Genomic DNA, 15965 nt, shown 5'->3' on the forward strand with positions numbered 1-15965 from the left:
GTACAACATCCGGGTGGAGATGCTATGTTGACACATTTGTTTCTTCAGACCATGACTAACGATCTACCCGAGGGGGTACAACGTGGTGATGAAGAGATATGGTTTCATTTTCCTCCGGCACCGGCGTATACTTGTTTTGGGCGGGAGGAGTTTTGCTTAATCACCGGTCTACGCTTCGGACACGATGATGTAGGTCGGTACACTAGTTATATCGCCCGCCCATCATGGTTATATCGGGTTTTTCCTGAGCTGGCAAAGTCGAAGCCGAGTATACATGTCGACGACTTGAAGAGATTATTTGATAAAGATGGTTTTACTCGGATGGATGACCTTGATGTTGTCCGAGTATGCCATTTACTACTTTTGCATGCCGGCTTTTTAGGCAAAGAGGGCAGACAACCAATCTCTGAGGACCTAATATTATTGGTAGAGGACCTAAATGCATGAAACCTATTTCCGTGAGATTCATATATATGGAAAGCTACCTGGAAGAAGTTTTCGTCTGCCTTCGAGGATCGAAAAAGTTTGCGGGGCGATGGTTCTAAATACACTTTGACATGCTTTACTTGGGCCTTTAAGGTAAGAATTTCTATATAATGTTTCCAAAATTATAATTAATTATTTAACAATTACTAATGTTTGTGTATTATATTGTTTGTAGATTTGGATATTTGAGGTTTTCCCCCAGCATGCGGACATATGAGATAAAAAGATCAAATGATATTCCTAGGGCTATTACCTGGAAGAGGAAACACATGTTGGATTGGAAAGACTTACTCCCATATACGACGATTAATGATGTAAGTTAACACACAAATACTACCATATATAAACAAGTTATTACTAGTACACGTTTAACTTTGTTTGAGCTTTTATATTGTTAGGAGGCCAACTACCCATTACAGAGGCTGACACCCTCAGATGCTGAGCTTGCCACTGATTGGTGGCAAGCTAGTAAGCGGTTTTTTGATGGGACGGATGATGAGCACCCCCCACTTCGAGAGCCATCACCCAATCGGGTCGATTCTATAGCTCGACACCCTGAGCCATCACCTGGTCGAGCCTCTTCTCCACATCCACCATCACCTATTCCATCACATCATCGAGCCTCTTCTCCACCATCACCTCATGATAGGCGACCGACAAAGAGGCTCCGTCTATCTCCATCTCCCTGTTCTCCACCTCCACGGGGATGAGTTAGGGGAATTACGTGATGAGGTCGGTACTTTGCGTCATGAGGTTGGTACTTTACGTGAAGATAATGGTGCATGGCATGATGAGGTTCGATCTTTACGTGGTGAGGTGGATTTTTTACGCGATGACAATGGTGCGCTACGCGGTGAGGTATCTACCTTACGTGATGAGGTTGCCGCTCTACGCGAGATTGTTTTATTGTTGCAGAATGAGGTTAATACTCTACGCAATGAGGTAAATTTTTTTTAATACTATACTAAAAATGCAAATAACTTTTTTTCGACATTATTTATTTATTTATTTACTGATTTATATATTAATTTATTTTCAGCGGCCCGTTAAGGTAGATGTTTTACGTTGGGTTTTTCTTGCACGACAGGGTTCACGCATCAGACGTCGTGCACGTACCATTACGTCTCCGTTCACCCCACTAGTGCCAAGACTCCGTAAGAATAAGCCTGATGCACCTATCATCATTCAAGAGGCGCCTGTGTTTGGTATTGGAAATGCGGTGAAACAAAATTTGCTTGGTGATGAAATTGTGGTGGAACCATTAAATTTTGGGTTGAGGAACTTAGTTGATTACTACCCGCTACTGACCCAACTTCACTACTTCTAGGTTCAACAACATATAATGTAACATCATCTTCTTGCGAAACACTAATGTAAACAATGAATCGTTCAACATCTTCATTGTCGGTTAACAAATAAACTTTACCTTTTTCTCAAATAAGATAGCCTAAATCCACTTAGAGGCTCTAAATTCAATTTCTTTGCAACACGTAACATTAGAGTTTCATAAGTTAACTTTTTTAATGACAGTTTTAGTTGAAGATTCATGGGTAAAGGCACATATTGTAAAACACCATGAACATTCTCCAATGACCCTCCAAAACACAAATCTATCCAAACATGATCAACATTAGATGATTTCATTCTAAAAATTATAAATTAATTTACTAAACAAACGAGCTATAAACTAGATATCATCACTAACTTAGAGAAAAACATACCTTTATTAAGTTGATAGTTGATAATTTGGGAGAGAAATCATTGAAAAATTATATAGAAATAAAATTATGTTAAAAAATAGAGATGGGGAAGGATGTCGTTGGATATAGGAACGGATGTCGCCAGAGAGAGTGATAGATGGAGATGGAATGAGTTGCGATTTAGGGATTTAGGTTATGAGTTGCTGCTGCGTTGTTATATACCCAAAACATTTGTGTTGCGAAACTAAAACCTGTTGCGAAATTAAATTCGCTTTGCGAATTTGAAATTCAGTTGCGAATTTGACTTTCGCGTTGCGAATTTGGAAAATCGCAACGCGAATTTGGAAAATCGCAACGAGAATTTGGAAAATCGCAATGCGATTTACATATTTGCGTTGCGAAATTGGAATTCGCGTTGCCAATTTGTTGGTCATTTTGGAAAATCCAAAAAAAGTTGGTTAAATTCGTATATTATAAGACATTTTTTTTTCACTGAGGTTATTTTCTCTAATAAAAATATATTCACATTATAGATGAATGACTAAACTTTCGATCATTAATTTAAAGTGTCTCGTACTCAAATGTTGTAATCATCGGAAAATATTGATCTTGTGGTGATATTATTATATAAGTTAAATACAAAATATGATAAAATTAATAAAAATAATTGGCTTAATTCAATGGTTGAGTATCTTGCATTTCATGTAACATGCCTAGGTTCAATTCATGCTAAGTGCAAGAATAATATCTTTTATTTTATCCTCATAATCGGTGACACGTGTTACCATTTTATTGGTTGAATAAAATTAATTAAACATATTAATGGAGAAATAAAAAAATGATGTAGAAATTAAAAAAATTGGCATGTCATGCCACATCTCATTATCGTTAATGATTTAAAAAAAGAAGAAGAAAATTTAGGTACTAAAACGAAGTAAAAATGATAGTGTAAGTACTAAACGTAGAATTTATCCTTTTGTTATTTACTTAATAAAGTGAATTTAATTAGTGATACGTTTCAGTACGTTGCTTTAGTGGTATATTGCGGTGTGTGAGGTGCATTGCAGACTCATCCTTGCTATTTGTATGTCTAGAGTAAATTAAGGATATCCATACTCTTAGATATTTGTATATGTCAATGGTAAATTACAAATATCGATACTCCTAGACAAGGTATCAATCCAAAGTATAGAGCTACCTATCTGGGCTTAAAATGTCAGAATTGTTTGAGTAGTGTACATTGCTTGGTTTAATTGCTTCTTTGATCAATGTGGTTCTAAGTTATGAACAAAATTGTCTTAAATGCTTGATTGTGTACTCGATATGTTTAATAAACGTTCGATTGATTTTTTATTAGTCTCATTCAAGCTTCGTTATCTAATTGTGACATTTTCCATTTGAAACGGACACAAAATGTTACATTTTTGTAGAAATAAACGTTTCTTTTTCATTTCGGAAAAATCATGAACCCAAAAATAAATTCTAAAGCATTCTCTTGTTTCAGTTGTTATGGAGATTTTATTTATTATTATTACTTCTATTTACTCCATAAAAATCTTATCCATAGTGGTGAATAATTATATTTTAATCCACTATTAGTCACATGTTTAGTTCCTAAGTAGTGACTTTTAATTTTCTATATAAGAGATATAAAAAAAATGAAGATACCATTAAAATAATATATTATACATTTATACCATTAAATATAAACAAATTAATAATTTCTAAATAAATTAGTATATGATGACATTAAACTCAGTTAGAATCTTGAAAATAGTAATAATAATAATTATTATTATTATTATGGGTCGGACTTCTTGTTGGACATAAATGGGGCCTGGGTCTAAGAAGCTGACACCTCATCAAAATGGGCTAACTTTGGTTTGCTTTTAGTTTAGAAGGGGTGACAGTGGTTGAGGATCTAGCAGCGTATCAAACTCTGCTTTGAAAACAGTCGAATCTGAATTTAAATCAGGGACCGACGCAATATTTGATGTTAATAGATAAATTTATTAAGTTTTAAGAGAGACTAAATTTATTATTTTTTTAATATTAATAGTTAAACTAGCCGCTTTCTTTTTTTTTATTAATAATTTGTGTTAATTTTATTTATTAATTTATTTTTTATTTTATTTAAATGACGAAGATATCAATTTTAATATTAATTTTTTTAATAAGAATAATTATGTCTTTGTGACATGTTCTCTGCTTTTATGACATATTTATCTCTGTCATTGTGACATGTTTTTATATTTTTTTAGTATTTTACGATTTTTTGTTATTGTTTACGATTTTTTGTCGTTGTTTTTATTTTTTCTCAGTGTTGGATTTGACATCATGGTCACGACTGATCAAGATAACGCTTTTTTTTTTTATCATGATGATCTTCTTTGCTATGGACTCTCGGATTGATTTGGATACGCGTTTTGTGTTTGTGAATAGTTTTCTCACGTCGCTTGATTCTGATTTGCGATTTGTCGGTGGTGTTTCAGTAGCTTCATACCCTTTTATGGTTCGTTTACCGATGCAGTCAAATTTGTTCGTATATTCATTTTATTCGAGTCTTTTTAAAAATTTTCTTTCTTTAGTCCTTATGTGATCTAGGTGGTTTGTTTTTTTGTGAATGATAATAGGAAAATATCATAATTATATTTTAGGTTTACCGGTTATGCTTGTAAATCTTTATTGTAATTTTGGATATTTTTTATTGTTAATCAAACTAACGACTTTCTATAAAAAAAAAGAAATTTATAAAAGTTTAGGGATGTGAAAATATATTTTTAGTTAAAAAATAAAAAATATATAAAATCATAAAAATTTTAAGAGATGATCACTTTCACCTAAGTCCTTCGATTCACCCCTGATCCGAGCCTAAAATCTCGGATTGAAGAAGGCAGTTATGGCCTTACCGTGGAAAAGCCCTTCCACCATATGCATTGTTTTGGGTGCATCAATAGCGGCATTTGCATATTGCTGAAATAAAATCGATTTCTTCGTTTTTGTGGGTCTTTAATTTGCTTTTTCAAATATTTAAAAGAAATGTATCTTTTTATTTTCATGTTTGGATATTTGTAGAAAGCAAACAAAATAAGATAAATAAAATTCAGCCATAATTGAGCTACTTTATATTTCGTTTGTAACATCTTTGTTCCAATGATAGCATTGAAATTTTGTCTGTCTGTGATTGCTTTGCAGTTTTTCAATTGATTATTCAAAGCTGTTACTCAATGTAAAATTATATGTTCATCAAAACTTTTGTTCCCTGTCACTTTTATATTGTAATAATTTGAATTCGAAAGAATATGATATAAATAGATTATATTATAATGTCATAATTTATTATATCATGAAATTTATAAAAATCATAAATTTTAGAATATTATATGTAAAATTTAAAATTATTCAATTTTTTATATTTTTTTTTATTTTAAATAAATCACTGGATAATGCTATCTATATCATACTATTATAATTTGGAGGTTTATATTTTCATAAATATACTCACAATAATTGACCATCCCCCACAAATATTAATATAAATATAAAAAATGTTTATAAAAAGTAAGCCCGGTGTTTGGTCTAGTGGTATGATTCTCGCTTTAGGTGCGAGAGGTTCCGAGTTCGATTCTCTGAACGCCCCCAATTGTTTTTGCCTTTTATTTTCTTTTTTTCGACAACAGTTGTTTCACTTTATATTCACTGTACACTCACTCCCCATTTCCTTTCAACCTTATCCGAATCCCTCTGCATCTCCTTTCAATCCAAACAGAGGAAAAGATAAAAAATGGCTTCCTCAACGCTTCATCTCTTTCTCTCCGTTCCCCGTCTTATCCGCCACCTACTACTACTTCTTCTTCTTCTCTCCTTCCTAAAACCCTTTCTCTCCAATTCCCTCTCCGTTTCGCCGCCCCTTCTAACCTCGCCCGCCTCACCTCCGTCCTCTCAACGCCACCGCAGCTCCCGAAAAGATCGAAAAGCCCGGCACCAAAATCTCCAACCTAACCCTCGAAGAAGCTCGGACCCTTGTTGACTTCCTCCAGGAGAAACTCGGTGTTTCCGCCGCTGCATTTGCCCCTGCCGCCGTCTCGGTTGCCGCCCCTGATGCAGGCGGTGCTGGAACCACCGTTGTGGAGGAGAAGACGGAGTTCGATGTAGTGATTGAGGAGGTTCCCAGCAATGCGAGGATTGCGGTGATTAAAGCGGTTAGGGTCTGACGAGTTTGGCATTGAAAGAAGCGACGGAGCTGATTGAAGGGTTGCCCAAGAAGTTCAAGGAAGGGGTTTCGAAAGAGGAGGCTGACGATGCCAAGAAACAGCTTGAAGAAGCTGGAGCTAAATTTTCTATTGCGTAGAGAGTCTACATTTTCGAGGGTCATCTTGTTTTGCGTCAGTTCTGTTTGTTAAAATGCTCAATTGAATTCCTCCTTTACGGATGAACTTGGCTAAATGAAACTAGGACATTGCTAGTTTGATATTTCGTTATTGGATAAGGTTGCAAATTCGAGTTGTTCTTCAAATCACAATCTCTTGTCTATCCAAAATCTAAATGCCCTTTGTGTCTGATTACAACGTCTGTCTATGCAAACTTAAGAAGCTCGCATTAATGCTAGACATGTTAAAAGTAACTACCATAAAATATATGAACACCATCAGGGTTCATGAATGACCACATGCAGATATCAGCATGAAATGGTGTCCTCAGAAATTAATCCGAAGCACAGAGTGAGGTATAAAGACACGTTGGATAAAGTAACTTGCATCCTTTTTTTCTATTTACTAATTATCTATTCTCTGGTTTAAGGATATTACCTGCTGATAAGATTTTATTGATGTTGAAGTTTGCCATCTGGTGTTACATGAATTAGGATTCTATATATTGATATAGGCATGGTCCTTTAGTTCTTGTTACCATTCACTCATCCATGGCCTTGCATAAGCTTAGGTAAAGCATCAGAAAGGATTATGCAATTTCATCAACTCAAAACTACCACCGTGAAACAAATTTACTCGTCTAACAGGGTACCTGTAAAGACAATGAGAAAATCCACAGCCTTTGAAACAAATTCTGTAAAGACAATGAGAAAATCCACAGCCTTTGAAACAAATTCAGTCATATAGAGGGTTTAGTGGTGCTTCATCTGGTCTGCGCTTGATGCGTACAACGGGGCACTCAGCATGCTTCAAACAAAAGTCACTCACAGATGTACCGATAGACCTGGACAAACCAAACACCAAATTAACTTCTTCTAGGGACAAGTATCTCGAATATTGGAGAGTGAAGGGATGAAAACGTACAGATAGACAAGACTGAGTGCTCTACTACCCATGACAAGGAGATCAGGTTGGATCCTCCTTGCTTCGAGACAGATAGCAGTCTTCGGATCGCCTGTCACGATCCAGGCCTGGCAAGCAACCTAGAGTGGGCAAAATTTTATCATACCGGGGGAACTAAAACATTCAAATGTTTAGTTATACTTATGAATGATAATCTGTTGAGGAATGAAAGATTACCCCAATCTCTTTACACCTTTTGACAAAGTATTCCAGCAAATGAAGACCTCTCGCATGGTCTCTGGACTCCATGGTCTCGAAACACTCGGGAGACGTATATATTTTGCCAATGTCGCCGCCACCTGATGGAAAAGAACACGTCGAAAGAATAAACCATAACTTCAGTACCTATCATTACTCATTGGCTGATTCTAAAAATTCAAGAAACAATCGGCAATTCATTCCAAAATTTCTTTATTGAATGAAAAATCTTTTGACTTTCTTTGGGAGTTCATTCCAAACAGATTATTTTCTTTGTAACCAAACGAAGCAGTACAATATCTGCCCTCCCATGGGAGTTCATAGTTTCAGACCCGAAGCTTAAACATGCCAAGCCTATAAATGTTATTGCTATACTTTGAACTAGTATCTGCAACTCTATCAAGCCAATTTTTTTTTTTTGAAAAGATTCAAGAAACGATCGGTATTTTATTCCAAAATGCATTTGCATGCTTTTAACATCAGTGCAAACGTTGGTTTTCTTTTTATCAGTGGTCAAACAATTTATTTTCTTTGCAACCAAACAACCTATCAAAAGATTCAAGAAACGATCAATCAAACCTAACATCCGCCATTCATAAATCAGAAAATCAAAGTGATTTCGACAAATTCAAGCATACAAACACGAACAGCATTATCACATAGTCTAGAAAACCCTAATACAATCACGCGCTTACAGAAAGCTTGATCAGATGGAACATGGAGGAGGAGAAGCTCGAAATCAGAAACGTTCGATCGAACGATCTTTTGAATAGCCCACTTAAAAGCTCCTAAGCTACTTATGCAAGCGATAGGGTAACCAACCATAGTTGACACGTCCACTGCCAACATTATCCGAGTCACATTTGCCGCGCTTCCTGTTGCCATTTTTCTACTTCCTACTCACTGAATAACTACTCGGCACTCGATTTCTGTTTGTCTCTCTAAGCTGTTCTTGGAACTGTCTATCTTTTCAAGACTCAAATGAAAAAGGGCTCAGCGAGGTAGAGGTTAAAACGTGGGAGAGCGCGCAATTTACATAAAAATTTAGCAGGGATTGCTATTGTGCACTTTGGCAGTTACAATAACCGGTGAGCCCTGCTTAAAAGTCTAGGATATAAAATATTAAGGATAAATCTCAAAAGTCTAGGCAATAATTTCATTTTAAAAGAATTTTTTAAAAATAATATATGCTAATATTTATTCAGAACTATTGCGTTAAATAGAAAAGCCTTTTCGGCACCAAAACTAAAATATTTGGGCCCTTTTAGGCTTTTCCCAAATATTAATCTCAACAGCTGCTGGCCCCAAAAGGCCAATAAATGAAGCTACTAATATCCAACAATTCTCACAGTCTAAGCCAGAAAACCCTAAATCTTCAAAGCCGACATGAGCTCCGTTGCTTCACCTCTCCACCATTCTTCATTCTTTGATTAATTTCGTAAGTCTTTTTTTCCTTCTTCTAATTGGTAAGAGGGCGAAGGTGAAGAGAGCTTTATAATTTCTGACACCTCTTGTATGAGAGAAGCTTTTCTCAAAGCATTTTCGTTGAGCAGAAACAGCAACTCTCTGAGCCCTTCAAATATCAAGCTTTCTATTCTTCAAACTTTATTGAAGCCCAGTTTGAAGTTTAACATTATACTTCGATTTTTTATGTATATATTAAAGTTCTTCGACTATCAAGCTTTCAATTGTTTTTTTTTTCATGTTCAAAGAGCGAATATTGCAATAAACAGATTGTAATCGTATTACAATATAGCGTCAATAAATTTCAAGTACCTTGAGATTCAAGCAATGGGATCTCAATTTGTAAGTACAGCTTAAAACTCAACCTTGGCCATGGATATGGTGCACTACAAATTACATTAAAATGAAACACTTCCATGCCTCAACCTTTTGAAACCTTACGAACCCTGGCACTGAAGACAAAATAATCCGGCAGCTTCATATATAGAAAATCATCACCCCAAATTTATCTCTTGCCTTCACTGTTGGTTGTCGGTTGATGCATTTAATTGTTTCTCTAACTGCAAGGTGATTACGGGAAGTACAAATGAATTTGGTTCCCAGTGGGTAGACAAAAATGGAATATCTATTGCAACCGAAACAACAAGAGCGAGTTCGTTCACAAACCAGCATGTTTTTCGATTTCTGCTGCTGCAATTCCTCAGAAAGGTTCCCAATGCTGAAAACCGAAATACAGTCCGTAAAACGTGCATGAAGAAAGAAAACCGGCAGTCTTAGCTTTCATTTCGTACCTCTGTTGTTGCTGAAGCACCTGTGATTGCAGCACTTTCTCCCTTGCAGAAGGTGGTTGTATCTGCACATACAATTAATCAATACATAATCAGGTAATTACAGCATGGGGCATTAACCTTAAGAAAGCACTTAAGGGTTCACCGGAGTGTGAAGTAGAGGTTTGATTGATTACCTGTGAAAGGTCATTCGAGCCCTCCTCAGCTGAGTCCCCAAACTTGCCTTTAAGTAAGAGAAGTTAAATTTAATATCATAATTTCTTTCATGATTAAGCGGGCAGAAAATGCAGACATCAAAATACAGTGGCATTACCAGATGTTGCTCCAAATACTTGATCAGTCTAACGATCTCTTCCTGAAGGCAAAACCAACACCGATATAAACACATTTAAGTCGAGCAATCTCTATTTGAAAGAATTGAGACAATACATACTAAAAGAAACATACTCTTTGCAAGGTATTATGTTGCAAGATACTTTGTAGGGATGGCAGAAATAAACTAGTTGTCGTGTTTAGAGATGTTGGGCTGGTTAAACCTCCAGTAGCGGGGCTAAAACTGCAGTTTGACGGTCCCTATATGAGAGAAAACAATGGCATTGGTTTTAAAGCCATTGCCTAAAAGATAAATTGCAAAGTTCCATACTTAATATTCATCTTCAACGAATATTACAGATTAAAATTAGATAACTTGCATCCAGCAGGACACGCACATGAAATGTACTTATATGAGTCAAACCATACTAGAAGAAACAAAAGAGGAATTGTTAAGGACATTGCCCTTTAGCAGAATTATTAGATATGATACTGAAGTCAATGGTGTAGGATGTATTAATGCAGCATGCTACATGATGCCTACCAAATTGAGACCAACTGTGCTGCTGATTAGTACCGACAATATAAATCAATTCCAAACGGTGCTGTACATGTTATTGTGCAACAGCAGAAGGTTGTACCTTAGGACTGAGATCAGCTGAAGTCACCTTAAAACATCCCCGTTGAACAACTGGTCCCTCCAATGCATCCTCTGATACATAAGAAGCAGGAAAGAAATCAAATTAAGTTCATTAGACTGCAAATAAGTAGCATCACTTCTAAGTTGAAACTGAAGAAAATAAAACCAGGAAATACCAGATGAGGTCTTATTTGTTTCTCTCCTCCGGCGGTACAACAATGGACCACTGTGGTTGAGTTCAGATTGAAATTTAGGCTGTAGGAAGTCCCTTGGGAACGTTTTTGATAAACCAGAATTAATACAGATGACATAAAAATCTTCCCAGTAAATGGCAAATACAGTGCAACAATTATCCTTTTAACTATAGAATAGCAGAATCGATGAGCCAAGTGAAGAAGAAAGTCCATGTGCCCAACATCATACATATTGGGATCCTCTAGAGGAATAAATAAAAATATAAAACACTAATGAAAGAAGAGAAAAAAAATGCAATCTATAGAATTAAAAATCTCATCATATCTAGAGCTTTATAAAGGGAAAAAGACGTGTGATAATTCAAAGGTTTTAAGCATTCTATCATGTTTGGTGGAAGTTTTGAGCCTCGGGATTAATTAGAACAAAGCTTACCTATCCCCATTTCCTGTAACATTGTTGGGAGGAAGGTTATCAGGTATCAGTGAACCGCTCCAAAACTTTTTATGCTGTGGAATCACCTGACGTGGTAAAGAGATACTTTGCCGGAAATTCTCACCTCATATCTTCCAACATCTTGGTCCATAGCTCTTGATGAGTTTGTAATGAACTCACTTTCTAATTGGGTAACACCTTTCTGATTTGGACTATTTGCACCCTCGTCATCTTCAACAACGTCAAAATAGCCTCTGCTCCAATCATAAAATATTTTCATAAATAAAGGAAAACTAAATTACTGAAATCAATTTGAATCTCAACCCCTCTTTTTTCCTAGAAAATGTAATCACTCTAACATATATCATATTTTTTTCTTAAAATATTTGCAGAAGTTACTACAAAAAGATCAATTGAAAATTGATCGATTAAGCATGTGACAGAGTACCACTTTCTATTTGAAAAATTGCAATCTATAATCCCTTTGGATGTGAAAAATGATATTCAACTTATAATGTTGTAACAATAAATTGCTTGCAATAACAAGATCATGCAAGCATAAAAATGTCATACTTGAGTGCTTGAAGAGGTTTAATAGGAAATGAAGCAAGTGAACTCTCCAAATCTTGAAGACCACTAAGCCCTTCCTGAAACAAGTAAAAGGAAAGTTTAAATTTGGAAGCTCAAGTTTAATCAGAGAATCAAAGAAGGATTGAAGCACAGACAAATTAATCATACAGAAACCATTTTTTATGTTACCTCCTGACTAGTTGCAGCAATGGAATGACAAGCTTTTCTGGTGATAATCCGACTACATCATGCATGTCCCTTTGCTTCTTGCTCCCCTCTTGATCTTCTGCATTCAGGATATCATCATACTCATGAATCTGCGTGTGAAACAGTCTGATATTAAGATCATGAAGCAGTTCTCAGACTACCTCCAGATAAATAAAGAGGGGGAAAAGACATGGGAAATTTAAGCTACTTACAAGTGCAGCCTGACTTTTCAAGTCCTCTAAGTTGAAATTCCAGGCACCGATTCCTCTTATGTACTCTTGCTGCAAGGTGAAAGGAATTTGTATTCAAACTAATGCTTCAATAAATTATAGGCATTCTTTAGTCAAAGTAAAACTAGGTGCAATTGGATTGGATCATGCAGTCTGATATTAAGATCATGAAGCAGTTCTCAGACTACCTCCAGATAAATAAAAAGGGGGAAAAGACATGGGAAATTTAAGCTACTTACAAGTGCAGCCTGACTTTTCAAGTCCTCTAAGTTGAAATTCCAGGCACTGATTCCTCTTATGTACTCTTGCTGCAAGGTGAAAGGAATTGTATTCAAACTAATGCTTCAATAAATTATAGGCATTCTTTAGTCAAAGTAAAACTAGGTGCAATTGGATTGGATCATGCAGTCTGATATTAAGATCATGAAGCAGTTCTCAGACTACCTCCAGATAAATAAAAAGGGGGAAAAGACCTGGGAAATTTAAGCTACTTACAAGTGCAACCTGACTTTTCAAGTCCTCTAAGTTGAAATTCCAGGCACTGATTCCTCTTATGTACTCTTGCTGCAAGGTGAAAGGAATTTGTATTCAAACTAATGCTTCAATAAATTATAGGCATTCTTTAGTCAAAGTAAAACTAGGTGCAATTGGATTGGATCATGCAGTCTGATATTAAGATCATGAAGCAGTTCTCAGACTACCTCCAGATAAATAAAAAGGGGGAAAAGACATGGGAAATTTAAGCTACTTACAAGTGCAGCCTGACTTTTCAAGTCCTCTAAGTTGAAATTCCAGGCACTGATTCCTCTTATGTACTCTTGCTGCAAGGTGAAAGTAATTTGTATTCAAACTAATGCTTCAATAAATTATAGGCATTCTTTAGTCAAAGTAAAACTAGGTGAAATTGGATTGGATCATGCAGTATATAAAGCCCTTAATACTACTAGGTGCATAAAGGAAATAACCTAGCACTATTGGGGTTTTTTTTTGTTGAAAAAATGGGGGGGGGAATGCTTTCCATTACTCAACTGTGATAATTGCTCCTTGTCCTCGTAGAGAGCCTTATTCTGGACAAGATCAGCTTCTTTTGTCTGAACATAAAGACCAGATAATAATTCCAAATTAATTCCCAACCTTAAACAGAGGTCACAAAGTTAAAGAAAAAGGGTAAGAAAGAGACCTTAAGCAACCTAAAACGTTCTCCCAATGGAGCAAGGCCATCAAGAATTGTACGAGCTAGATAACTGTAGGAGCGTGCATTTTTAAAGAAGTGGTGCTTCAAAAGTTTCTCTGAAGTTGGACATTTCTTCGGGTCCTTCGCCAGGCAGGTAGCTACCATCTCTTTGAAAGACTAGAAAAGAACATAACACTATCAGATACCAACAAACTGATACCAGTCAGTAAGACAAAATTGAATAGCACAGAGCCACAGACATTTGAGAACCTCTTATCCTTTCATAGTCCAGACCAGGAGGAGAATTTTGCAAGGTCATTAATAAAACCTGCAGCAAAAAGGAAGCAAACAATCAAACAATGACCTAAAACATGAAGCTACAACAAAATACATGCAATAACAACTAGTATAATCATTAGAAAACTAAGAGATTTACTTTCATTGGTGGATACTTGGAAAACGGGGCATGGCCATGAGCAAGTTCAAGTGCTGTTATTCCAAAAGACCAGATGTCCGCTCTGTTGACAAGAAAGAAAAAAGGGAAACAGAATCATTTAAAAGGTATAAGAAGAGAATAAAGAAAGTTGGTTCAAATAAAAGGTCTAGATCAGAAAAGCAATCATCTCACTTAAAATCATAACCGTGCAATTGATGCATAACTTCTGGAGCCATCCTGATATAAAAGCAACAATGAGAAGACACAGTGAGGACTGGATTCCCATAATGGAAGCCCCAATGAAAGCAAAATTCCAGACAGTAGAGAGACGAAGGGAAACAAATACCAGCAAGGAGTTCCAACAAAAGTATTTCTAGAACGCTGTCTGTCCCCACTATCAAACATGCATGCTGATACCCCAAAGTCTGCCAACTTGACAGCACCATCAGTGTCAATTAAAATATTCCCAGCCTGCAAATAGAAGTTATGGAATTTAGATAAGAACAACAGAGAAAATCCCCATAGAAGGAAGAAAGAACAAGAGCAAAATAACAAGCAGTACAAAGTTGACATATGTAGCACAACTGGTATCATACTAGTTAAAGAATTAATAAGAGAATATGTCTTATAAAACTACAGATTAATAGATACAAATAACAGCTACTATCAGTGTAAGTCTTTGTCTATGGAGAGCAGAAGAAAATTTTCCCACATTTATCATATTTAAACTACTAGCAGAAGTAAACAAGAAAACATATGAGATAAAAACAAAATAAAGGGAAATTGGATACCTTCACATCCCTGTGAATGTGCCCATGGGAATGCAGATAAACAAGAGCTTTAAGAACTTAACGCAACGCGGTTGAAATGAAAGGCTCTTCAAAACCTTCTGGATAATCAGATTTCATTATATGCAAGCAGGAACCCCCAGCCATTTATGGCATCACAACCCAAAGGTTATGGCCAGCAGTAAATGAGCAATGTGCCCGTAGTACATTTGGATGATCAATCAAGCTCAAGGTCTGCACCTCTCTGTGAATACCATCCTGCATCACTCGTGAACAGAACGCATGCAGTACTTCAAATCAAATGTTTTATGTTAACTTTTGATGTGGTGGGACTGTTGGGGCTCATAAGATAAGCGTAAAAGTAAACACAAGTACATGACTGTCAAGAAACAAATAACAAAATGCAATACTTACCAGATCATTGTTGCACTTCTCCAAATCAAGAACCTTGACAGCGACAATTTCATCAAGTGGAATGCATAAAGCCCTGTACACAGTGGCACTGACACCGTCTCCAACTTCTTCATATATCTTGTAGTCTTTTGCATTGACTGGATACCTTTTCTCCAAAGGACGCTCCATGGTTTCTTTTCAAAGCATACCCTTACCACCTTCTTTACTTCTAGATGTTCCGATTAACAAAAACAAGAATTCAACTAACGATTGGATCGTCAATATAATGTGGGGTTTCTTCCAGTTGGTAGCATCTTCTCTTCTTTAACGCGGAGCAGTATTCAAGTACATTGACTTCATCAAGTTAATGGCCTTACATGCACTTTTTTGTTGAATAGAGAAACAGTTTCCTAATTAATAACAAGGGAAAGAAAATCAGGCATTACAACAAATATTCTATGATTGAACTATTGGAACAAGCAAATACATTATTTAACCTCTTCTTTACCATCAACTTTCATGAACAAAAACAATAATTGAATAAGAGAGACCAATGCATTTCATTCAAATTTCAACTTTTATAAAGCAATTCCAAATTCCCACGTCAACAAAGGCAACA

At 36.0% G+C, this 15965-nt stretch overlaps 1 protein-coding gene, 1 non-coding gene and 2 pseudogenes across 2 annotated transcripts; 2 read left to right on the plus strand and 2 right to left on the minus strand.

The window, feature by feature from the left end:
• The first annotated feature begins 5822 nt into the window (after window positions 1-5822).
• Window positions 5823-6703, plus strand: LOC120144320 (annotated as a pseudogene).
• Window positions 6704-7291: 588 nt separating this feature from the next.
• LOC120144321 (universal stress protein A-like protein) lies at window positions 7292-8602 on the minus strand. Its single transcript, XM_039158414.1, has 4 exons — window positions 8356-8602; window positions 7697-7818; window positions 7481-7599; window positions 7292-7400 (listed from the first exon to the last, which is right to left on the minus strand). The coding sequence occupies exons 1-4, from the start codon at window positions 8600-8602 to the stop codon at window positions 7292-7294; spliced, it is 597 nt and encodes a 198-aa protein (XP_039014345.1).
• A 588-nt stretch (window positions 8603-9190) lies between these two features.
• Window positions 9191-9290, plus strand: LOC120144344. Its single transcript, XR_005518027.1, has one exon. It is a non-coding gene; the product is annotated as a small nucleolar RNA snoR1 (small nucleolar RNA).
• A 998-nt stretch (window positions 9291-10288) lies between these two features.
• On the minus strand, window positions 10289-15535 carry LOC120144322 (annotated as a pseudogene).
• Between the last annotated feature and the right edge of the window lie 430 nt (window positions 15536-15965).

The sequence above is a fragment of the Hibiscus syriacus genome, unplaced genomic scaffold (assembly GCF_006381635.1).
Source record: "Hibiscus syriacus cultivar Baekdansim isolate YM2019G1 unplaced genomic scaffold, ASM638163v2 tig00110888_pilon, whole genome shotgun sequence".
Classification (NCBI taxonomy): domain Eukaryota; kingdom Viridiplantae; phylum Streptophyta; class Magnoliopsida; order Malvales; family Malvaceae; genus Hibiscus; species Hibiscus syriacus.

What these genes read in the sequence shown, in the direction of transcription:
- LOC120144321 (XM_039158414.1), bottom strand. Translation starts at nt 8,602, where the DNA reads ATGGCAACAGGAAGCGCGGCAAATGTGACTCGGATAATGTTGGCAGTG. An exon ending in AAAGGTGTAAAGAGATTGGG is followed by an intron (nt 7,600 to 7,696) that starts GTAATCTTTCAT and finishes TGCCCACTCTAG; the next exon opens with GTTGCTTGCCAGGCCTGGAT. An exon ending in GCACTCAGTCTTGTCTATCT is followed by an intron (nt 7,401 to 7,480) that starts GTACGTTTTCAT and finishes TGGTTTGTCCAG; the next exon opens with GTCTATCGGTACATCTGTGA.